General features: G+C 38.4%; 1 protein-coding gene across 1 annotated transcript; it reads left to right on the forward strand.

The window, feature by feature from the left end:
* The first annotated feature begins 4441 nt into the window (after nt 1-4441).
* On the forward strand, nt 4442-26335 carry LOC129244749 (LHFPL tetraspan subfamily member 2a protein). The gene is made up of 4 exons (XM_054882561.1): nt 4442-4583; nt 25235-25799; nt 25905-26018; nt 26082-26335. The coding sequence occupies exons 2-4, from the start codon at nt 25331-25333 to the stop codon at nt 26222-26224; spliced, it is 726 nt and encodes a 241-aa protein (XP_054738536.1). The 5' UTR covers nt 4442-4583; nt 25235-25330; the 3' UTR covers nt 26225-26335.
* The last annotated feature ends 254 nt before the right edge of the window (nt 26336-26589 follow it).

A 26589-nucleotide genomic window follows, 5' to 3' on the forward strand; every position in this document is an offset into this window, starting at 1 on the left:
AGGGTACAATCAAACGAAGTTTATAAAACTCATAACCCTCCCTTATCCCTTGGCATCCTCACAGTGCGAAGTCATTGCACTTGATCAGAATTTGCGATCAATCCCAGGAAACTCCAATTCACCTTCTCCTGGAATGCAGCGTTATAGCGCGCGACGCTTGAGACATCTTGGTCAACTATAGCCAGAGGAAGGCCACACATACTCAACCCAACCCAACTCTATCCTGAGCTTAGTAAGGGAACTGGATTTGGTATTGAGGTACTGTGATGAGTAGAGTGCACAAGAGACCATAAATCGGCGTACAAGCCTCACTCATATATCTATCTATCAATGCCAGAGCAAAGGTCACCAAAATGAGCCTTCAAGAAGCAATCGCATGGGAAGCGAACTGAGGGAAAGCCAAAGAAAAGATGGATAGATTCGGTTATCGATAACCTCAAAGAGATGAACATACAAAACTGGTGGCGATTGACAGCGAACCAAAAAATCTGGAGAAAGATAGTTGCGGAAGCAGTGGTCCACCCAGGTCTGTCATGCTAAGAAAGAAGAAGACGACCTAATATCAGAATCGCTTTCAGTATGCCTTAGATGTCTTTGGTAGGTATGTGCGCCGAATGCTGCATTTTTGAACTAACGGGTGTTTTTTTTTTACTCCATGAGAATTATCGTATTGTTAACTATGATTTGACAACTGACAATGGCAAACTATGCTGACATTTCTGTTTAGTAAAATTTGCCAAGTCATAATGAATGGTTTAACGCCAGAACAACGCTTCGAAATTGAGGAAATTTACTTTGAAAAAATAATTAAATCTATTCGCGAAGTTTATAGAGCGAATAGTTGAAGACGATGCCGAAATGTTGATTCGTCGTCCTTCTCAACTTGTTGGCCTTTATCCTTCAACTACGTGGAAAATTTGACACAAGGCTATGAACTTATGTGCCTATACTCGTACAATACAGTTAATGCAAGAATTGAAGCCTAATGATAATAGTTTCCGTCGCATTTTTTCTAATTGGGCTTCTTTGGATTTATTATTCCGATTTATTGGGAAAAGTAGCCCAAATTTGGATTGATCGAATGGACCAAGTAAATCGTTGCTGCGGCGAACATGTACCGATATCGTATTAAAAAAAACCCAAAAATGACATGAAATCATCTACCAGTTTTAAATAAAAAAAAAAAATATTTCAAAAAATTTTTATTTTTTGTATTATCATTTGAAGTGCCTAAGCTCCTAAAAAACACCCTATATTTAGAGCAGTGTAGGAGACTAGCTTATACGCATGCATGTATGTTGGGGATAACGAATTTCGTGGTTTTATACATCCCAGGATTTTCGGAATCATATTTTGTAGACCTGTAGTCCTGGGAATGTCCTGAAACAAGAGATTTTCGATTTTGTTATAATTTATTTAAAAAAAGTGTTTCAAATCAAAATATTCGAACAAAGAAATATAGTTTTTTAGTTTTATGCATTTATTGAGGTAATAAATTATGTATATACACATTAGGGTGGAACTTCAAAATATCAGATTAGCGATTTTTTCAGCTTCTTCTCCAGCCATTGATACTGATGAGTTCAGCTACCTCGGTAAATCGGTAAAATCACAAAAGATGTGGCGCAGTTGCAGATGTGGCAGCTCGTATTTTCAAAGCACGAACTACGTTTCATAAGCTAAGCGGACTGTGGCGATCTCGCACTCTGTCACTAAAAACAAAACTTAAAATCTTCAATATCAGGGTGAAATTGGTGCTCCTATATGGTTCTGAGACCTGGCTTATGTCTCTAAGTCAAATGTACCATAAGTCGACGTCTTCAAAGGTTTGCCTCAGAATTATATGCCGTATCTTTTGGCAGAGTATAATCTCCACTATAGACTTTCTTCTGCTTACTTAAAGTTGCCCACTTAACTCCGAAATAAAAAGACGAAAATGGAATTGTATTGGACATTGTGCCGTAGAGAAGATGTAGGTGTGGCCAAAATGTCTTTTCAATGAAATCCGCAAGGAAGTCGACGCAAAGGTCGCCCACATCAGACTTGGATGCGCACAATCTGCCAAGAGAGTCCTTCCACCACCACGAAGAACTAAATAAGACATATAGCGAATGAGAACATTTGTTTGCGACCTATGTTCCGACTAGGAGCGATATAATATGCGTTATAATGTTTTTCTTCAATAGTTTTTTTTCCAATGGTTACCTTTCAATGTCTCAATCGAAGCTGCTTTATCCACAAAACATTTAAGCTTACCCCCACAAATAAAAGTTCAAAGGTGTGATTTCAACCGATCTTGGTGGCCAATCCACTGCTCCGAAACTAGAGATAAATTGCGCACCGAAACGACGACGCAGTAAATGAATTTTTTCACGGGATGTATAGCAAGTAGCGCTGTTTTGTTGAAGCCGAATGTTGTGAAGGTCATAGGTTTCAGTCTCCGGTATCAAAAAGTCGTTTAACATGGCGCGATTGCGTTGGCCATTCAATATTACATTGGCGCCAGTTTCGTCTTTGACGAAAAATGAGCGAAGATTGCCCAGCCCGTAGGCCGCACCGAACAGTGGTTTCCAATAGATGTGATGGCACTTTTTGAACGGCTTCGGGTTGCTCTTCAGCCCAAATATGGCAATTTCTCTTATTGACGTGGCCATGAAGCCAAAAATGGGCCGCATTGCTGAACACCATAAATCGGCCTGACCGCGCGATGAACACTTTTCACAGAGCGTCAATTTTTGTAATACAATTGCACGATTTGCAAATGTTGTTGAAACGTAAGTCTTTCCATGATGAAATGTCAATGAATCTTACAAAAAAGTTATGTATTTAGTTTGGCAGTAGTCGAGCGTGATTTGTCAAAAAAAACCCTTTTGGAAAAAGTATCTCCAATCTGTTCACCCTTTACTTTCATTTTACATATTAAGAGCTGTGCTTTGGTGGAAGGAGAAGGCTTGCTTCATCGAAACAACATCGATAATAAAACCCCATCGCTTTACTCAAAAGAATTACACCTTTTTTTTTAACATTTTTGCATATTTAAGTGATGTAGGATCGTTTAGAACTTTGTTATCACGTTGAATATTTTGAAAGGATATTTTTCCCTCTTCTTCCTCCACAATTTCAGTCCCTACTACGCCTCTAGCACCTAATGCCGACATATGTATGCTAACACGCATTATTCGCAAAGATTAGGACTTGCGTTGTCTTTCAAAAGTTCCAACAACAACTAAGCATTGAGTTGAAAAGCAAATGTGCGCGCCTGGATTTAATTATCAGTCAACCATTGCAGACTCGTTGGTGCTGATGGGGGACCAAAGGAAGCACTCGTAATTAAAATGAAATAAAATGTTTAAGGCAATCAAGTATAAAAAGAAACCAGCATAAAAATGCAATGCAATGCAAAGAGGGAAACGTATCGCCTTCGATTTGCAACGTTGGAGTTCCCCTGCCAGGTTCAATTGCCATGCAGATAATACTAAGCCGCTAGCGGCAACGACTAGGGGCATACGCGGACGAGCGGCTGCGTTTGAATAGGCGAAACAGTGGCGCACTTTAAGCAGCTGTTGATGGGCATTTGTGCGAGTGTGTGCTACCATGTGGAGCAGCCAAGCGGACAAGCCAGCCAGCCAGTCAGCTAGCCGGTTAGTCAAACAAGCCACCAGCAATCATCCGCATATGTCTACACATACATACCTATGCACATATTTGCTGGTTTGTGTCTTTGTTTTATGTTGTTGCTCTTTGCCCGAATATACGCATACGCACCCTCCCCTAACCGCTCATCGACGCCCTCTGCCTTTGGTGTAATGTATGCCGGCACTTATAAGCTGATCGCGCAGCAGCGAAGCTCCAAACTAGCGTGACTGTGAGGGCGGCGAGAGTGTAGCAAGCAGGGGAATGACTGGATTTCGCTTTCGCGGCGTAATCGTGTGCATTGCTCATTCAGCTGTGTTGTTGCTGTTGCGGGCGGTGGCGCTGTTAACGGGGTGGTTGTTTGCCTGGCCGGCTGGCTGGTTTATATGTTCTGCCACCTAAAAGTTCGCTGCCACTGCCACGCCACAACATTGCGTGCGTTTACGCCGCCACTCCACTACTAAAGCGCAAGCAATTTCAGTTGGCTTCAGTTGGCTTCAGTCTTGTCGTAGCCTTCGTTGTGGCAGCAACAAAATTTATTCTATCTCTCATTTTCTACAGCCGAGTCGAATTTGCGGGCGCACTGAGTTCATTTGAAGATTCGCGTTGGCGTTACTCTTTGCTTTTTGTTGTTGCTATTGTTTGTTCTTATTGTTCAGTGCATTGTTATTGTTTTGTGCTGTGGCTGTGCTGGCTGGCTGATTGACTTTTTCTATTTGGAGCAGCAAAGATTTGCTCCAAATCGCGCGATCAGTTGCCGCTGCTGGTTGGTGTTGCAAAAGCGTGAAACGTACAAAATAAATACAAAATAAATACAAAATACGAGTAAATAACACAGAAAAAGAAGTTCAAAAAAACACACACACACAAAAAAAACATCAACAAAAGGAGCAAAGGGAGTGACTGGCTCCCTGGTGGCAAAGGAGTGTTGCGGAATTACTCAAGAAAAAGTAATGAAATTATGAGTATTCGTATTCTAGGAAAAAATATGTTATGTGTTTGTAGTTTGATGCAGATGTGTTTGTGTATTTGAAAATAAGGAAAATATTCTTCAAAAAGATTAAAATTTTCTTATGTGAATTTTGAAGATTGATTGGAAATTTCAATGCTTTCAAATATGTGTGTATGTATGCGTAAAATATTTAGTTTCTGACATACAGATGTACTATAATTCATAGAAAAGAAGACAACGATCCCAAAGAAAACAAAAACAAAAAAAAACATAACTGTGATGCGTATAATAATTAAAATAATTTAAATTAATATTAATTAAAGAATTTTATTTATAAAAATTACTCAATTATTTGATATTTTTACTTAGCTTAGAAAAAAAGGTACCTGAGCCACCAAGCTGTGTTCGGCGTTCTTCAAGTTTGCCATGAGAATATGAGAACTTCCCGCGGGAAAAGCTAATTTTATTCATTAATTTTTTTATTTTATTCTTCTTACAATAATACAAATCAAAATTGTTACAGCTGTGTACATGCACACATACATATACGTTACACTGTACCACCTTAGAAAGAAAAACAAAAAAGTTTGATTTTAATTAAAAATTAGAAAAAAAAATTTAATTAAAAAAAAAAAGTTTTTAATTAATTTTTTAATAAATTTTTTTTATAATAAAATATTTTTTTTTATAAAATATTTTTTTTAATTAAAAATTTTTTTCCCATTTTTGTTTTTCTTTTAAATGAAAAAATTTAAAATTTTTTTATTTAAAACTTAAATGAACTTTTTTTTTTAAATCTAATTGTTTTTTTTTTTGAAAATTTTTTGTTTTTATTTTAAATGAAAAAATTAAAATTTTTTTTTAAATTTTAATAACTTTAAGAATAGCGCCGAGGTGGACCCTATCGAAAAATGGGACTTGGACGGTGTTTTCCATTTTGGCTCTTCTATTTATCTGAAACGCAAAATCCGAAAAAAATTTTATTCATCAGTATGACTGTAGATACATATGTCCCGCTACTAGAAAAAAAATATTGACAAAATAGCGCTGTTTTGAATATGACACTCTAAAAATCGTTTTTTTTTTTTTAGTTTTTTAATCAAAAAAATACGAAATATTTGAAATAATAATATGATTCAAGTACGGGCGATAGCCATTGATTTTGTAAACAACTTATTTAAATTTCAGACAATTCGGTTGAACAGTTTTTTTTTTGACAACACCAAGCCGAGAAAAGTTGTTTTGAGATAATGGAGTTTAAAGTTTTCAGAGTGGATATTTTCCATTGATATCGCTGCGTGACGAATCTGATTCTACCTGCTAAAACGGCTGTAGAATCGAAAATACTGGGAATCATAGTCATCATCTTGGCGTCACAGTCCGGGGTGGACCATTGCCTCCTCTACAATACGCCTCCATTCTTCTTGACAGTCCGCTTTTGCTCCTTCACAGTTTGCTTCAAATAAATTCACAAAATATCAGTTCTTACCTTCCTTACGTGCCACCCTAATGTCAGTAACTTAAAACTAGCCAAAAATTATTAAACTTCGCCTAAGAAAGTATTTCGATTATTCAATGGGTAGTGGTGGTGCTGGTGGAGGTGCTGTCTGAGTCACACAGCCCAGACCCAATTAGCACAAAAGTTGCCATTTCGATACGCCACTTGTAGAACCACTGCTTTTTATTAGTCGAACTATCTTGAATTGACTATGAAACTATTTTCTATGTTTTCCATTTCTTTCAAGTTAACCATCGAGAATTCCCCCAGCATTCTATGGCGTAGAGCACCCAGACTTGGACACTCAAAAAGCTAGTGAAAGACTTAAATTCTTCTTGATTGCAGCTTCTATCAACACACCTTCTTCCTGGCAATATCTCGCAGAGGCCAGTGGCCGGTTATTGTTGTCGTAATTCTGAATATGTCTGCTCGTGGCTTTCTTAACAACTCTTCAGTTCTGGATTTATTGAACTCAGCGAATAGTGGGGCTTTACTCATCTTCAAGCCCCCAAGCCAAGCAGTGACTTATGTTTATGACCTTTAAATAATACATGAGGTTGATACAGGTCTAACGGTGTCATCACTCACAATTTTCCACCAACTTATGGGCAGAATAGAAATAATTATTATTGCTTGACATGGTATTGAGTTTGATTAATGGTAATGGTTGTACGAGTTAGGCTAAGACCTTTATGCACTGCGACCAGATTGATTTATTGTGCGCCCCTAATTACTTAATTATAATTATTTAGTATACCGAGGAATCGAACCAGCTCCTTAGGAGGGAGCAATTGTAGGTCTTCCTCCTCTAGTAGGTACGAGTTCAGGATTCTGTGTCTCCAGTGGCCTAATGCCTTGGTGATTAAGTGTGCCACAGACTCCTCTTCATCACAGCAGAACCTGCATGATTTTGTACTAGATAATCCTATTGTGCTAAAGTGTTTATTACAGGCGAAGTGACCTGTAAGTGCTTCACAGAGTAATCTGAGGCCCTTTTTATCTAGGGTTGGAGCATATTTTTCTCTTTTGACACTGAAGTTCAAAAAATTTTGGAGTGATTAAGACCGCTTGGCCGTTCCAGTGTTCCCTGATTTTAGTTTGGATCCCTTTTTTGGTTTCCTGTGTTATATTATTTTAAGAAAGCTGAAAAATTGGGTAGGTCCAATAAATGCCTTTCTGCCCCTTTTTAACACACTTTTATTAGGACGGGTTGTATGTATGTATGTATGTATGTATGTAACGGAATCTTTGAGCTTAATTTTCACTGGCTTCTAAACATCTGATCGACTTGAAATTTTGCACACCTATCAAGGACCGATGACAATGCAATAATTTGATAAAAATTTTCCATTATCCTTATTGGGATTGCCAGGATTAATATTTTCTTTTTTTACCTGTGGGCAAAAAGTAAGGTGAATTTGGTTGTAAAATGAAAAATCGTCATTTATTCTTGGAAATCAATTTCATCCCCTTCAAAATAATGCCCTCTCGATGAAATACACTTATGCCAACGAGTTTTCCAATCCCCGAAACATGCCAAATAGTCCATTTCCGGTAGTGGTCTCTTGAGTTTTGGGAATAGCCAGAAGTCACACGGAGCCAAACAGGCGAATACGGTGGTTGCGGAACGATATGCGTGGAATTTTTGGCAAAATAGTCACGAAGAACGAGTGCAGTGTGAGACATGTGAGATAAATTTTCCATTATCCTTATTAGGATTGCCAGGATTAATATTTTATTTTTTTAACACACTTTTATTAGCTCGGGTTGTATGTATGAATGACTGTAACGGAATCTTTGAGCTTAATTTTCACTGGCTTCTAAAAATCTGATCGACTCGGAACACACAACATAGATGACTAGATGGGAAACTCTTTTTCTCGTGAGAGCGCTGAAAAATGTGCATTTTTTATAACATTTGCCAATATTGCCATACCGGTAGAAACATGAATTGGGTATTTTTTTAAACAAAAATTGGGAATTTTTAGTTTCCACACCACCATTGAAGTTAGTTTTTAGTGTGCGGTTGTGTAATAGTATATTACTCGTAAACACCTACATATACTAAAAATAAAAAATAGTTAAAAAAAACTACAAAACACGCTTTTATTGCTAATCGAACTAAAAAGTAGAAAATAAAATATAGCTTAAAAAAACTAAAAAACACGCTTTTATTGCTAATCGAACTAAAAAGTAGAAAATAAATTTTAATGACAAAGGGACCTATAATGAAGTAATAGCAAATCGAAGGATCAGTCATAGTCAACTACCTCAGAACAGAATTATAACAAAAATTAAGATACAAATAGAGTAATTCAAATTAGAGTTAAAAGCGTGGGATGCATTTTGCTTCACTTTCATAACCCTCTGTACATAGGTAGTTGCCAATAGAATGATTGTAATATTTACTATATCAAGCATCCCACGCTTTTAACTCTAATTTGAATTACTCTATTTGTATCTTAATTTTTGTTATAATTCTGTTCTGAGGTAGTTGACTATGACTGATCTTTCGATTTGCTATTACTTCATTATAGGTCCCTTTGTCATTAAAATTTATTTTCTACTTTTTAGTTCGATTAGCAATAAAAGCGTGTTTTTTAGTTTTTTTAAGCTATATTTTATTTGGCATAAAAGTCTGCCTTCTCGTTTCCTTCGTGTTTCTCATGTCGTGGGACCCAAATCAGTGTGAACTAATTATGAGTGGCCAGTTTGTTGGGTGCATTATTACACTCTATTAGGACTTTTGACTTGAATGTGACGCTATTCAAGGCTTTGACCGATTGGCTGTCCGAAAGTATTTTAAGTTTTACTTTCTCGAACCCTCTTTCGGATATGATTTCCACTGTTTCCAATATGGCGAAGAGCTCCGCTTGGAAAGTTGTGGTATCTGTTGAGATTTGTATGCTCTAGGCCCCACTTTTCCTTCTTCTACTCCTTGGAGCGTTTTGGTACCATCTGTGTACCATTTTTGTGAGTTATCATTTAGCCATGTTGGGTTAATGTTCCACTCTTCCCTAGACGGGAAGATAACCTTGTAGCTCCTTGTCTGATTAAATGTTCATGCTGATAATTGTATGTATGTATTTATACAAGTTAATATATTAGTGGACACCCCCAATAAACTAGCAACAACATGCGCACACAGCCACAAACAATTTTGCTCACGTGAAAGCTACAACACAACACGAAAAACTGGTCGGAAAAAAGTACTTCAGCTATGACAGTTTTGAAATGTAAATTTAGAATAACAGATTTAGAAAAATTCAGAAAAATGTAAGTGGTGAACAAAGAGTTTGAAAAAAAATGTGAATTCAAGAATTTAAAAAGTGGTTTTATTTAATGAGTCACAAACGCACGGAGGTTGAGGGTTTGACTTGGTGTGGACTTACATACGATTAGGCATTAACAAAAGTTTGACTATTTTCAAAGTTTTGATTGGAAGAAAGCAGATAACATAATTCTTTATTTATTAGTTCCTCGTATTTTGCGATATATGGAAGAGTATCAGAAATTTGGTTTAATCATAAAATGTTCTAAATTAATAATCACATGAAAATTCCATCGAAATATTAAGCTAAGTATTTGTGATATTGTAATTACTTTTTCTACTAGAAAATATTTTTTTTTATTAGACTTATTTTCACAATATGACCAACAAACATGCAATTTTTTCCAAGAAATCTACTACGAGTTGGAAAGCAAATATCTGGGGTTCCCTTTAAATGATTAGGTTTTGCGAAACGAACTCATTTAAATGATTGCGTAATCCATTGCACTGAAGGCAATGAAGGAATATTTGTGCTATTTCTTAATTGGCAATTTTAGTGCTTTTGAACTCTTTGCTCGTTCAGATTTTCTTTACTACTCGTACCTGCGAAATTCAATGTATCTTAAGTTGACTTCTTGACTTATTGCTTGTGAGCACAAATCTACGCATATATGCGCCATAAGTCTGCAATTACATAAACATACCATATATACATATTAGGCCGGGTCGATTTGTGGGGAGGCAAAAAAATCGCCCATTGCTCTATGAAAATCATATTCTAGATATCAAAATAAGAAACTTTGCCGAAGGAACCATACCTCTAAAACGAATTCTGATGTCCCCCAATTTGGGTCGAACTTTTTAGTTTATTTTCTCATGTAAAGGCCAAAAATGGTGATATTTTGAAATGATTGTATGGGGAACCCCCCAGGGGAGTTCCAGGGGGTGTGCCACTGGCATGGGTGGATCGGCCGTCCAAAGTTAGTGGGGGTCGGTCATACATTTGGACTCGATTGGAGCACTCTAAATGGGTCAAAGTGGGATTTTTTGTTCGACCCAAATTGGGGGACATCAGAATTCGTTTTAGAGGTGTGGTTCTTTCGGCAAAGTTTCTTATTTTGATCCCTAGAATAGGATTGTCATAGAGCAATGGGCGATTTTTAAATCGATCCGCTCTAATAAATATATGTATACGAGCTATACGAGCTAAGGGGGACCACTTGCGCGATATCATATTCAAAAAGTGATATAAACGAATCTCCTTGAACTAAATTAAATGTTTTTCACAATGAAACACAAAAAAATGTTTCTTTTTCCATATTTTTTTAATAATCACATGGGTCAGTTTAATATGGCCAACCCTGTATATTATATACAATATATATTTTGAAAGTTTTTATCAAAAAATTATAAGAATAAAAAATTTTATTGACCATTTTTATTATTGGAAATTAATCATATTTTTGCTACATGCTTGTATAGCCTGCCACACTACAATTAGAGTGTATTAGTTACACCAATACCGAAATTTCGGGATATAGAACTCAACTATCGACAATCCCGGGCTTAACTGATAAGAATCCGGAGATGATTTGTTATTTGTGTGATAAAGCCTTATTGAAAAAGATTACATTAATCTAAATTACAAAATGTTCCCTTCTTGTCGGGCGACAGAGCCAAGCATACTCAGACTCATAGACAGGCATTAAATACAATAAGTTGAGATCACAATTACAATTCCCCAATTTATATGTCTTACTGTTCTTTTTATTATTATTTATTAAAATATAATTAAAATTATAGATTAATTTAATATAAAAGCTTTAGCTCCCAGGGCTATCGGCTTAGTCAAGTGATAGTAGGTTAGGTTAGGTTTGGCAGCCGCATCGCGCATAGAGACAACGATGCCACTTAGATCACGAAGTGGGTCCGTTGTGAGCCGCGGGGGCTAGGCTACATTTCCCTCTCCATATTAAACCATCCTGAGCTTTTGACAAAGCGTAAAAGGTTGTTGATACCTAAAATGTATAGATTATCTAAATTCGTTAAGTACATCGTTAAAAATTAAATTTCACAAAACAAAAACAAAAACCTTCATTTCAACGAAGCAGAAAAAGTATTCATTCGTTGCAATATACAGTTAAAGTAGTCATATTTAACAAAAAAATAAGGTGTTATTAACTTGTGGGATAACCGTGCCGCTTGAGGACTTCCGCAAGTCGATGTGGTATGGAATGCACCGATTTAGAAATATCCAATTGGTTGCTCCGTTCATTAATTATTACGTTTTGAAGGGAGCAGGTACCTCTAAAATTTGGAAAAAAAAATTTTTTTAAGAATATGTCTAACAATTTTTAGAACGTAAATTTAAATATTTCTTATATTACAGATCGTCAACCGTGACGACTATTCTTTGCGTTCGAGCACTGGGAGAGGTTGAATTTTCATGTACATACACAAACTTGAGACGCGTTTTTCTCAAAATTAAACGGTGGTTAAGTTTCAAGAGCCGGTGTTGATTTTAAATAAAATACAATTTTTTAAGAAATTATGGTCATATCTCTTTATTATGATAATATTGGTATGGCTCAATTACGTATGGATCGAAATATCGGCCAAATGGCCACCGCGGCCTCGGCGGCACACCCCTATCCGATAATCCAAATTTTCGATCACGCTGAGGCATAATTGAGGTTCTATGCCGTTAATGTGCCGAATTATCTCATCCTTTAGCTCTTGAATTGTTGCTGGCTTATCGACGCACACCTCTTCTTTCAAATAACCCCAAAGAAAGAAGTCCAACGGTGTCAAATCATATGATCTTGGCGGCCAATTGACATCGCCGCGACTTGAGATTATTCGGCCATAAAATTTTTCGCACAAAAGAGCCATTGTTTCGTTAGCTGTGTGACAAGTGGAACCGTCTGTTGAAACCAAATCTTGGATTATCATTCGCCCAAATGCGGCAGTTCTGCTTATTGACGAATCCACTGAGGTGAAAGTGTGCCTCATCACTGAAGATGATTTTCTTCGATATGCATTTTGATTTGAACGCCCGTTTTCATAATAAGCTTGAATAACTTTAACGCGTTTCTCGATTATGCATCTTTCTATTGTTCAAATTGAGTTAATCTGAAATTGAAAAGTATCAAATGAAATGCACAAAAAAACTTCAGGTTTAGGTCTGGTTTACATTCAACATCGGCCCTTGAAATTTAACCAGCCTTTATATTTTTCGAATTGGCGTACACGATAACTGAAAAAGTTATTGACCGATCTCCTTGATATTTTGCACACATCGTTTTTATGATACTACTTTCTATGTCAATTTACAATTGGAAAGTTTTTCGAAAAAATAATTTTTTCGTAGCAGAAATAGTAAGAAAATTCGCTTAAAATTAATTATTTTTAAAGCATTTTATTCCGCGATTTTTTTTTTTTAATTCATATAGAAATTATGACATTCATAAACAAAAACAAATTTTTGGTGTTTTGTATTCAGGTCACTGATGCCGATGCTACAATGCCCGCCGATTGAGAAGCCCCGCTGCGACCTTCCTGGAAGAATTGAGTGTACATCCGCCATTTTAATGAAAATCAGGGAAAATATGGCCGTTGACAGGTAGCTGTCCCCTTAAGAAGAGTTGAGAGAAGAAGATTCAATATTCTTGCATAACCTTAAAAGGAGCAAAAAATTAAATTTACACTTTCAAAATATCAAGTTTTATAAGAATAAACAAATTTTCATTAGCACTAAAATATTTCACGCTGAAAATATTTCTCATAAAAGTTTGAAATGTTTTAGTTTTTTTACAATGAACTTCCTAATATGTTGCTTTCATTTCTTTGTGCACGGATACTTTTTCTGGCAAGTGTATTACATACATCATTACATACATACACAAATATGTTAATATGTATTATGAATACCTTGGTTGGTTGGTTTAAGGGTGACCCCGCATCAGAGTGCCACATAGACCGCAAGTTGGGTCCATTGTGTTGCCCTAGAGCTCATTATGTTACCATATATGATTTCCCCACCTAACCGAGATTTTTATTGTAGATTTTGGTCCAAGATATTAATTCGTTTCGAGAATTTGATGAGAGATTCGATTTTCAGGCTCGAGAGTACTGAAAGATTGTCAATTGTTGGGGAGCCTAGAAGAGCGAGTCGACTTCTGGCTAGACCGGGACAACTGCACAGCAAATGTCTGCTCGATACTTCCTCATCTTCGTCCTCGCAGTATCTGCACAGGTCGTATGAATACCTTACTAAGAAATGAAGACATGTACTTATACAAGGGGGCGCAAATTTAACCATCCTATCTAAAATCAAATTTTCAATACTCAGCCTGTTATAAGAAAATTAATCTATGACCGAAAGAGCCTACATAAACTTATTCAATGTTACAAATTTTGGTATCAGATTGTTTTAAAGTGAAATGTCTTCGTATCTTTTTAACACTTTTATAATTTTTTTTAATTATTTTTTAGGATGAAATATCCTGTTTAAACAGGGGACAAGTTTTAATTTTTTGTTAAACATTTTTAGGAAATCCTTTTTTCTCCCAGCTCCATCTGCTACCATCTAGTACCATTAAGGACCAATAGGTCTATGTGTTGGCTTTCAGCCAGCCAGGTCAATGTTAGTGAGGTGTTAAGGAACACTCTTTATAATTCCAAATTATTCGAGAAATAATAATTTCGTAATTATTTGCCTTCAAAATGCCCTCGGGAACTTCACTATAATTTGCCACATTACACTATATATTTTTTACCACTTCACTAAAATTCACCAAATATACACTCACACGCGTGTTTTTACTTATTTTTATCCTTATATTTGAATTATTTTTATTAAAATTAAATGCAAATGCATTTGTCCATACAATCACTTTCCAAATTTAAACGCGGATAAGAAGATTGGAATTACAACAGTATGGTGTTGCCGGATGCTTGCGAATGAAAACAAAAATAGTAGGAAAGAAGTAGGATTTTAAAAATCGCTTCCTAATCGCTTCGCCCAGTCTCTTTGCATGATTTCCTATGAGACAATGTCCTGTGAGGGCCCCTACTAAAGTCCTGATTTGAAGTCTATTCAGTTTCATAATACTCTTGCACAGACGTAAATTTAGCCTTGGCCAGGGTTTGCCCAGCAATTTCACAGGTGTTAACGCCAATCCATCTTTGATTTGCAGAACTGATTAATGCGTTCTTAATGAGAAGCTTACAGCTTGCGAGAGGTATCTCCATAAAATTACTTATGTCTGGCATACAGGTACCTTCTCTTGCAAGTTGGTCTGCCCTACAGTTCCCTGGTATATCTCTGTGACCTGGAATCCAACATAAAATTATACGATATTGTTTGGCCATCTCATTAAGAGATTGGGGGGCAACGTAAGACACTCCTTGATGTTGTTTGGAATGCATCCAGGGCTCGTAGGGCAGCTTGGCTGTGTGATAGAATGGATTGCGCTATCTACCATCATGGATTGCGCTATCGAGAGATGATTAACGATTTTTTATGGCCGAATGAATTGGTTGGTATTGATCTGGACAACGTTTATTTTCAACAAGACGGCGCTACGTGCCACACAAGCCACGAAACCATTGATCTTTTATCAAAATAACACCTCTTATTGGAAACCCCTTTATAGTGGACATTTTTCTATTATGACTTTAGTACAGGGTGGGCCATATAGCGTTTGCTTTTTGAACCTATTTTTTTGAGAATGGTAACACAAATGACATGTCAAATGTGTTCATAATTTACTTAAAAGTTTGACATTTACGAAATGGGACGCTATACGCTTGAACAAAATTGGGAAATATTGAAAACCTATTTCTAAAGTGGTGAGTCTTCTTCTTCTTTTCTGATTTTCACATCGGTGGCTACGTCAATAAGCAAAATTGTCGGATTTGGTGCTCGGAAATCCATACTGTAGAGAAGCAAATGCATCCACAACGAGTCATTGTTTGGTGCGGTTTTTGGTCTGGCGGCATCATCGGGCCATTTTTTTTTCGAAAATGAGCGAGGAGCAGCGGTTACAGTAAATGGCGAGCGTTACCGTGACATGCTCAACGAGTCGTTTCCAAAAATTGAAAGTACGACATGGACGACATTTGGTTTCAACAGGACGGTGCAACTTGTCACACTGCCAAAGTTACACTCGAGCTTTTGGCTACCGTTTTTGAAAACCGAATAATCAGCCGAAATTCCGATACCAATTGGCCGCATCGGAGCTGTGATTTAAGCCCGTTGGACTATTTTTTGTGGAGAGCCGTTAAGGAAAAATGCTATGGGAACCATCCAGAGACGTTTGATGCTTTAAAACACGAAATCGAAGTTGCCATTCATGAAATTGGAGCCCAAACAATCGAAAATGTGCTTAAAAATTGGGTTGATCGAATGGCCTACTGTAAAGCCAGTCGTGGCAGTCATGTGAACGATATTATTTTTCAGTCATAAATGACAATGTTCAATCTTCAAAATAAAAAAAAAAAGTTTGACAAAATATTGATCAGTTTTTTTTATAGCCGATTCAAAAAGCAAATTTTACATGGCCCACCCTGTAGATATAATCGTAATCGTTTTAGTCTTATAATTTTCTCGTGCGGTGTAATTATCCCGACAAAATCCCGGTATCAGGAATCAGCACTAATATTGGCATCCCTGGTACGCACCGCCTATTTATCTGTGCCTCAAACCGCGGCCAGACTGCTATTTTTTATTTTCTTATGTTTTGTATTCTTCGTGTAACATTTTTTCTAACTACTGCTCCTGCATTTTATTGGTTTAGAGTTATGTGTTTTTCTTTTGGCTTTTGTTGTTGTTGTTCCATTCGTTGCCATAATAATGATTGTGGTAAATAATAATAGCTTCAATTGTCTGCTCCCCCTGTCTGTTTGCTCTCTTTGCGTAACACACACACACACTCACGTATTCATTTGCTTGTATGCATTTATTTCGTTCCCTGTTTGACTGTCATTCCCTTTAGTTTACTTAGTTCTTAGTTTGTTTGCTTGTTTATATGGCCGCAGTCAGTAAACGGCAGTGGCCGCACCCCAAAACCCATAACAGGCAACATATTATAGACTCACTCTCCTACCCCACCGCGCTTTCCTCACGTCCACATTCAGCCCACCATATTTTGCTATTTCCTATCAATGCATAAGTAGCTAACTAACTATGATACTCATCGCACACATCCAACTGCCAGCCAACAGAGCTCCGCCACCCGCATCCGCTGCTCTACATCTGTGGAAGTTTGGCGGCCTCGACTAGTCATTCGGAGAATCAACGCGCCGATTGCATGGAGTGAATACAAAATTATATTGTTGTAAATATTAATTTTTCTTTTTCTCATTATTTTGCGCGTGTTTTACTCGTATTGAACCCACGCTTGACACAAAGCGAAAAAAGCGAAACATATGCAACTCAATTTGATTTGTAATTGAGAAAAAATCAAACTTTAAAAATTCTCTTATATCAATATCAATTACAAAGTTTTGCCCTTTGCTACGCCCCTTCATTGCCGGCAACAGTTTTTAAGTCGCAAGCGCCAACCATTCAACCCTTCTGCACAAATTTCATTTAGCTGCCAAAACACAATCATACAATTATGAGGAGCCAGCCTGCCACATGCCATCAAACAGCCTACTAATAACAATATGCCAGTAACAACAACAAACTCTAGTCAATTTATTGTACAACAAATACTCGTGCAGCAATCTGAGACGCATGTAAAACAACTGTTGATGATGCGATAGTGGCTGACGCGCGCTGATGTCTGCACCACCGCCTCCATGCCGCCCCACCATTAACGATGCGCCGTTGTTGATGGCGGTAGTGGTTTTCGAAACTCCAAACAAATGAAATGCTATCGAAAGCAGCATAAGGCGAGCAAGTTTCAGCAGCCAAATCATTAGGCGGACGCCTCGCTTTGAGAGTCCAATCAACCCGTTTGATTGCAACGCTGCTGACGCGTATCTGCTCTAACTACATCTTTAGAAGTTCATAATAGAGCCGCTGCAAGATACAGTGTTTTCTGAGCGCATAATTCCTTGCCACATTTCTTATTTTTATAAAAATTCAAATTAAATTGGGAGAGCTAGAAGTAGTAATGCCTTATTTGGAATGAAATAAAACTCACTAAATGGAAAGCAGATGACTTTGTGAGGATCCAATCCCAAACTGAGTAGGAAATGAGTTCAGTTAAGCATGACACATGTGCTGTTCTGCACGTCTCTGCTGTGAAGAAAATTAAAAAAAAGTGGAAAAAAATGGGCATGCAATTTATGCGACAGTTTCTCTTTCAAATCAAGCTTTCTACTTGAAAAGTGACTATTCAAATTAATACCCGCGAGTATTTCCATAACGAAGGTATTTTTGCCTAAGTGTAACGTCCATCTGTGAGGCGGCCGCCGTAGTCGAACGAGTTGGTGCGTGACTACCATTCGGATCTGAGCAAATTTAAATCTCCGAGTATGAAACACCAAATGATAGAACAAGTTTTTTCTAACAGCGGTCACCCCTCGGCAGGCAATTGCAAACCTCCGAGGGCATCTGCCATGAAAAAGCTTCTCATAAAATATATCTGCCGTTCGGAGGTGGCTTAAAAATGTAGGTTCCTCCATTTGTGGAACAACATCAAGAAGCACGTCATTAAAAGGAGGAGGAGCTGGACCAAATACTCAATAAAGGTTCTAGTGCCAAATGTATATACATATAGCATCGGGCTATTCATAAGACCTACTATCGCATACTTTTCCCGACATGGCAATGCAACTCCAATCGTTACATTTCGAAATCCAAAGTGATGCGTACACATACGCAAAATACGCGTCGATTCCTGATCGATTGTGAAGTAGGCACCTACAACCTTTTGCTATCTGGGCAGTATCATCTCGGTGTCAGGTGGCTCGAGCGAAGGCATTAAAAACCGCATAGGAAAGCTCTAGCAATATTTGGCTTCCGCCGTCCAGCTTGGAAAGCATCACACATTTCACAACGCACAAGGCGGAGGATCTTTCATTCTAATGTAAAATCATGTTTACTCTACGCCTGTGAAACGTGGAATGCAACAGCGGCGAAAACAAAAGGAACAAGCTACAAGTTTTCACTAATCAATGTTTTCGTAAAATCTTGAAAATTATCAAACCCAATCTCGAATGCTGATCTGCGGATAACAGAAGAAAATGGGATTGGATTGGCCCTATCCTTCGTACACAATATGGTGGCGTAACAAGCAAGAGCCGCTATTGATTGATTAATCCCCAAGGCAGCCGTAGACGCGAAAGGTCATCGAACCCTTGGAAACGTTTGTTGGATTTGGAAACGCGCGCATGAATTTAACCTGGAGTGAAGCTTAGAGACTGGCGCAGAATAAATTTGAATGGAAGGAACTTGTTGTGGACCTTTGTTCCTCCCAGGAACCATGGGAAGTAATAATATAAGAATAAACAAATAAATAGTTCATAAAGAACACTGAAGAAAGAGTCTCCGAGCCCATGAAGGGGACCGAAGGCCTTAAGGAAATGCCGTTTAACAACGGAGAGATGTTACTGCTTTTAAGGGGGCGGGGGGAAGGTTAGGTTAAGTCCTCAAGCATGAGGAGGATTTATTGCGATGCCGTTCTACTGTGATGAAGGTTGATCTGCAGAACCTTCCACTCCATTAAGGTCAGTGCTCTCTGACATTAGAACGGCTGTTTGCCGATTCTCTATACGAATTAACCTCTCTTGTCTCCGTGTCTTCACTCCGAAGCGCGAGAGTAGCGTCCATTACGGATTCTAGTCCGAGGACTCTCTCTACTTCCCCGGCCTCCAGAGTATTTTCGTTGCTATCCTTGGGATCTTATTTCCCAACTCATGTTGCCAAAGCGATGGTATAATAGGTCCTCAGCCTCCATGTTAATTTGGAGCATAAGGTCCTAAGATCCGCTCGCATCCGGTTTTTCTGCATGGAGCAGTTTCCAATCCATTGTCCAATGGAATGTCGCCTCTGTCGACTATTTTCAACTTCGCACCATCCCACAAACCTTTCAGTGTTGGAAGCACTTCCTTTATCCAGCACGGGGAATGCTGCTGGAATGAAAGTCCTAAGCCGGACACAAATCCAGGTCGTTCCGGTAACGTAGAATCCACTGTCGTGGGAACGCGTAGCACATAACAGTTTTGTGTCTTTATGTTTCGAAAATTATCCACAAGTTTTTATAACTTTTGAACACTGTGCAGCAGCAATTGGAGTATGGTCCATGGGATACTAATGCCAGCGCAGCGACTAGTTGTAGTTGTAGTTGTGCAAGAATGTATGTCCATTGCAATTTGGAATTTAGATTCCGCCGATGCTGTGAGATCGTGGCAAAGTTTACAGTTAGATGAACATATGATGCGCTACAACAACGGCTGCGTCTGTTGCAATTTGCTTATAGCTTCCGCATTGGGGGCCATCATCATTAGCACTTAAACTTCAATTATAATGACTTGTAGCCGGCCGAAGGGGCTAAAAAGTGAACTGGAAAGTTCAGTATCACAAAAAAACAAAAATTTATAAGCAGTGAGAATGTCTACATATTAAATATGAAGCCGCTGAAGCATTCGATGTTTACGCTTAGTGGGCGGAAGTGCACAGCAGTCGTGCATTTTGTTTTGTTGTTGCTTCAATCGCCTGCTGCCAAGCGTTGTAGTGCTTTTATGGTCTATGTTTTAATAAATTGTACCGTTAATTGTCGGGTTGACGCATTGAGCGTGTTTAAGGCGCATATATTCAGCGCGACCCTACCGGCATAATCCCACTGTCAGCTGCTTGTTTTACATTTAAATTACTTTCACGCTCCCGACGCGTCAAAAGCTTTAAATCACCTCAAATAGTTGCAACATTACATCAACCATAAAACGTTCACAGGTTCCCCTCCATACGTCATTCTACCCGGTGATGGCATGGCATGGCGTCACGTCTGCTCGCCCTTGGTGTGCTCCTCTTTCACACACACTTTTTCACTAATTCGAAATCATTTACAGGTCATTGTGCTTCCGATGCGTTTTGTTTTTCAGGCTAATGACGAGCTACATACAGACATACAAGCATACATACACACACACGCACATACACATATTCATATGGGACTTTTTTGTATCACACATTGAGGTTATGGTTGTAGCTGAATTAAATAGTTGTTGTTGTTGTGTTCGTGAATTATCTGCCGGGCAGCGGGACAGCCTTAGGAGATATGTGGCATAAATGGCAGTCAGAAAAGACAAAAAATGTGGGAGTGTCCGCCAGTTATGGCCATGCAAAGTGGTCAAGTTGTGTAGTGTGGCGGCGGCGGGGATAAGTTAAATTATGGCACATATGTACGCACGTATGTAAATAATATATGTTTATAGCTAAATATGTCTGTAAATTAATAGGCCAAGTCATGCCATGCACTGCAATCGAACAAATTGAAATTTAATACTAATGGTGAAAAAACGGAAATTGAAAGCAAACGTAGCTTACGAAAAACCAATTAGAAATTTAATGCCTTCTGGGATTTCAGTAAATCAAACAATATGTCGGCTGTAGGTGCATTAAGAAACTTCCATTGTTGGTATGGAAAATCAAAGTGTAGGAAAATTAATTGAAAACGCCTTTAATATTTTTTAATATTTTTTCGCCAGCTTACACAGGCTTTTCTAATTGTAGAATGTCGCAGTTTATTGGATAGGTTAGGTTAACTCGGCTGGCATTTAGCCATGCATATATCTTTTAGTCCCCAGCGATACCACATGGAGACTGGCCTATATTTAAAGTAGACATCACGTAGGATGTCAAAGCTTTTAGCAAATCTAAGCAGCGCATCGCGGTCGGCCAAAAAACACTTGTAAAGGGTGATTTTTTAAGAGCTATAGGAAAGTTTTTCAAAAAAACACACGAAAATTGCATGCAATTTTTATTTAAATCGATAGTACAGTCCATATAATATAATTTAATGTTTGAAGATTATTTCATGCAAATGTTGACCGGGACTGCGCTTCAAATGGTCCATCCGCTTAGTCCAATTTTGGCATACTCTTTCCAATGTTTCGGCCGGTATCTCACTTATAAATGCTTTAATGTTGTCTTCCAATGCGTTAATTGAAGCAGGCTTGTCTGAATAGACATGAGCTTTAACATAGCCCCACAAAAAATAATCTAAAGGCGTTATATCGCACGATCTGGGTGGCCAATTGACAGGCCCCGAATGTGAAATAAAATGTTCACCAAATTCGCCTCTCAACAAGTCCATTGTTACGCGTGCTGTGTGGCATGTGGCACCGTCTTGCTGAAACCACATGTCATGCAAGTTAAGCTCTTGTATTTTGGGCAAAAAAAGTTGAATATCATTTCACAGTAGCGCTCACCATTCACAGTTACGTTACGATTCGCAGCATCTTTGAAGAAGTACGGCCCAATGATACCTCCAGCCCATAAATCGCGCTAAACTATGACCTTTTCTGGATACATTGGCAGCTCTTGCAATTTTTATGACTGATCTTCACTCCAAAGTCGACAATTCCGCTTATTTACGTACCCATTGATCCAAAAATGAACTTCGTCGCTGAACACAATTTTTCGATAAAAAAGTGGATCTTAAACTTTCTTAACAGAACACGCATTTTTATAATAAAATTCAATGATTTGCAAGCGTTGTTCGTTTCTAAGACGATTCATGGATAAATTATAGACCAAACTGAAGATGTTTGACAGTGAAACAAAACACGAAACGTGCATCAGCTGTTTAAACCAACTGTTTAAAAAGAGAATAGCTAAAAAATCACCCGTTAGAAGGTCGATGTTGCGCGAATTAGGAGATGCCGACATCTCATGGGACGGTGCAAAAACAACAGTACAGAACCGTGTACAATGGAAGAGCTCGAGTCGATAAGGAGTGAACAAAGGAAAAAAAAGCAACACAGGCCGATCTATTTTTGAGATATCCACCAGAGTCAGTTTTTTATCCTCAGTTCTACATACACATGACTTTGGCAGTTTTGCATGTGGTCCGATTAGTCCACTTAGCTTTCACTTTTTCTATAATGTCTTTGTGATGTGCACCCTTCTGTTTGCGGCTAGCTTTTCCATGATTTCCCTGCTCCGTGGGACATTTTTGGGTTTAATGCAATTTGAGGTTATTGCTTTTGTTGCTGCTTGACGATCCACGTGCATAAATATTAATTATTGAGTTATTTTCAGTTTTTGTGTAGCCTAGTTCCCCGGCATTCCCAACAGCAAAAACTTCCACTTGGAAAATACTGCTCTGATCTGGCAGTTTGGTTGGCTGCCAAATAACTAGTTTTGAGCAGTATGTACCCGCTCCCACTCCGTCCAAAGTTCTTGACCCGTTTGTGTAAATATGAAAAGTCCTACCAGGCTTCATAACTTTGTGCCATCCATCATTTTCACTTCTAGTATGAAACACTCCCAATTAAAGCGCGGAGTCATGTAGTCTGTGCAACCTGTACTCCTCTTTCCTATTGGGCTATGTCCGAAGGTTCTGTAAGTAAATACTCCAGCAACCACTAATCTTCCGCGGATTTTGCCGCAAGATTTTCCGTCATAAGACCAAAAGGTGGTGTGCAAAGCATTGCTTCTAGCGCCTCCGTAGGAGTGGTATTCATCGACTGGAGCGATTTGTTACACTCGGCCAAAATCGCGTAAACGGTTATCACTCCAATTAAGAGAGATAAAATGGTACGTGGAATACTACTGGAGTGACAGTCCTTGGCCGGATATAAATCCGGGTAATTCCGGTAACGATGAACGGACTGTCGTGTGAACGTTTTAAGTCAAATACGCTTGACAAATTATTGGATTAACACGGAAAAAGTTTTAGAAAAAAATAATAATTTTAAGATTTATTCAATGTTGAAAATTTTGGTGCAGAGTTTTTCAAAGTGAAATATCTGAGGATATTTTTAGGATTTTTAAACATTTTTTATTTTTTAATGTAAAAAATAATTTAGACGGGGAAACGAATGAATTGACTAGGTTAGGTTAGGTTGCTTGTCTAAGGCAATACACTCGGTGGTCCTAAATTTGATTTCCATCCCCTAACTAAGTTGCTGAAACTACTTGGATCCCTTTAAGAAGGTAAGTAGTCCCTCGAGACATCATACTATGTCCTACAGGAAGTTGCCTCCAGAGGTCAATCTCGCTCAACCTAATAGCGCTCTGAGCAGCAATAGATTTAACTTGAAGATCTGCAGATGTGGTGCAGTACAAGTTGGAAGAGGCATTCAATCACATTTTCTTGAACTCGCTAGGGAATACAACCATAATTCTGTAATTCTAATAAAAAATAAATTCTTCAAAATCTTCCGCGGAGAAACATTCCCAAATTATGTGTTTTTTTTTTGTTTTTACCTAACCCTTCAAGTACAAAGCTAGGTTTGCATGTCGTTTCTCAAACTTTTCTGTTGTATAAGAACTTTACATAAATAAAGGGTGATCAGATTGTACCTCCAATCTTTTTCCAATAAGGTTTTTTTGACAGATCATGCGTGACTACTGTCAAACTAAATATATAATTTTTTTCAGTATTCATTGACATACTCGTAGCATCATGGAAAGACTTACGCCTCAACAATGTTTACAAATCGTAAAATTGAGTTACAAAAATCGACGCTCTGTGTAAAGTGATCCTCGCGCCGTCAGGCCGATTTATGGTGTTCAGCGATGAGGCCAATTTTTGGCTTCATGGATTCGCCAATAAGCAAAACTGCCGTATTTGGGCTGAAGAGTAACCTGAAGCCATTCAAGAACAGGCATTGCATCCGTTGAAAACAACCTTTTATGCTGGCCTATGGGCTGGAGGAATCGTCAGTCCATATTTCTTCAAAAACGAGGCTGGCGTCAATGTAACAGTGAATGGTGAACGCTATCAAGCCCGTGATCTCCTCAACATTTGGTTCCAACAAGACGGCGCTACTTGTCATACAGCCCGTGAAACAGTGGATTTACTGCCCCGTGAGCAACTTATCTCTTGTCTCGGCCCAGTGGATCGGTCACCAAGATCGTGTGATATCACACCTTTGGACTTTTATTTGTGGGGCTTGTGGAGGTACATAAATTCTAAATCCTTTCTGCATAAACCAACTTCGATTGAGGCATTGGAAGCCAACATTACTAAAGTTATTCAAGAGATACCCATCGAAGTTCTCCAGTGAGTCATTCAAAATTGGTGTTTGCAGAGAACCGAATTGCGGCGCAGTTGCGGCCAAGATTTAAAAGGGATTATCTTTAAGAAATAAATGTCTTGAATGGTTCTATACAAAAACAAAAAGGATTCCCAATCAATTTGAATTTTCATTATTTTATTTCATTTTAAAATCCGAAAGCTCTCAATTGATCACCCTTTACAAAGCTATGTTTGTATGTAAGCTTTCAAACGTTTCTTTTGCATAAGAACTTTACATAAATACGTCAAACTTACATATACATACATACATACATACATATATACATATTCATACAAATGCCATACGAACGCCCGGCTATTATGCGTGCAGAGTTGAAGATCATAAAAATACAATCATTAGCTCGTATTACTCAGTAAATAAACAAAGAATACAGCACCAAAGCGGAGTGACGTCATTTTGGCTGATCATCAATGTGCAGTGATTTTTGGTCTGGTTTTCATTCTGTTGAATTTTATTGTTGCTTCATACCTACTGCCATTTTTTGTTGCATTCACTTTGTTTATTCACAAGCTCTGTGAACTCAGTATATGGGTCACACATTGTGTGCGGTGTGTAATCCAAACGAAACAAACACACACACACACATTTTACTGACCACAAAATTAAAGTTATTTTCTTTCTCATCGCATTTCTTCATGTTCTTTCTATGCCATTCCAGCGCACTAATGCAGCGAGCACGCGGTCAGTAGCACGGTCAGGCGGAGCGCTAATACACAACTACATTTCCTGAGCTGAGAAGTGGAGTCGAAGAGAGATGTGTTACATCATCATCACCGGTGGCAGTCTAGTCTGGTTCGTGTTGAGCCTGATAGCCGATATGTTAATCGCCTCTGCGATAGTCACACCCAAATGGCTGATTGGGCCCAATCCAACACTGGTCAGTGTCGGCTCCAGCGCATCTATACAAACAAACGCGCCCGAGGTCCAAAACGATACACACTTGGTGGCGCTGGTGCCAACGGTGCGCTACCCCTCCGTGGGCATTTATACGCGTTGCAAGGTGATGCATAGCTATGGCTATCATTGTGGGCCCTTCGACTTGGATGGCTTTGCGACGGACAACAGCGTCTATCCGGTTGCGTGGAAGTTCACGATGTTCTTTATGTCGCTGGGCTTTGCGGTGCACTCGATAACGGTGGCGTTGACGCTCATCACTTGTTGCCGGCAATCGGCATTTGGCAAGAGCATACACAATATGACGGGCTGCGCGCAAGTTGTGTCAGGTGAGTCATGTATTCGATTAATTCGGCAGAACAAAACCAGCAGATGGTGAAATTTTTTGCAGTAGGATTCATATTTTTGGTTTTTTTTTGCTTTGCTTTTTACAGCGATCAGTATTATGTTGGCGCTTTTTCTACACCCGCTTGCCTGGGGTGTGCCTAGAGTGCAGTTGTTGTGCGGTGCTGACGCCGAGCCATTCTATCCCGCCAGCTGTTCCATTGGTAGCGTCTAGTTTGAGGTATTTGAATTTTATGCGATTTTAAACAATCGAACATTTCTTGCAGGCATTTCCTTCTATTGTGCCGTGGTGGCAGCGATACTCTGCTTCATTTGCGCCGGCATCAGTCTGAAGGCAGAATCGTCAAATATGCGCTCGCGTGTAAAACGCCGCGTTGAGGAGGGCAATCGATTGGTGTGCATTCCATGATTATTAGCGATTTCTTGTAGAATTAAAAAAAAAATCCTCTATAAGTCGCATCAAATGCTGTATTTCGATTTTTTATATTATATTACTGTGTTGTAAATTGTTTCATGTATGTATGTATGTGTAGAAATATGCAATAGTTTAAGCTCCTTTAATTGTATTTTTTATTGTTTTTTTTTTTAATTTAAGTATTACACAAACTCAAGTGACATATTTTTGTATGTTCTATATTTACATATTTTAGGAACAGTACAGTTATTAACGGTATAATTACATACTTTAAATTTTTACACCTAAGTGTCTTTTATGAGGCGTATAATTATAAAGGCCAGCATTTGGCGCAAGAGAAGTGCGAATAAATCTAACGA

Source organism: Anastrepha obliqua, chromosome 4, assembly GCF_027943255.1.
Source record: "Anastrepha obliqua isolate idAnaObli1 chromosome 4, idAnaObli1_1.0, whole genome shotgun sequence".
Classification (NCBI taxonomy): domain Eukaryota; kingdom Metazoa; phylum Arthropoda; class Insecta; order Diptera; family Tephritidae; genus Anastrepha; species Anastrepha obliqua.

Excerpts from the sequence above, each read along its gene's own strand:
- LOC129244749 (XM_054882561.1), top strand. The coding sequence starts at position 25,331 with ATGTGTTACATCATCATCACCGGTGGCAGTCTAGTCTGGTTCGTGTTG. Across the intron at positions 25,800-25,904 it reads CTGCGCGCAAGTTGTGTCAG|CGATCAGTATTATGTTGGCG; the intron begins GTGAGTCATGTA and ends TGCTTTTTACAG. Across the intron at positions 26,019-26,081 it reads TCCCGCCAGCTGTTCCATTG|GCATTTCCTTCTATTGTGCC; the intron begins GTAGCGTCTAGT and ends CATTTCTTGCAG.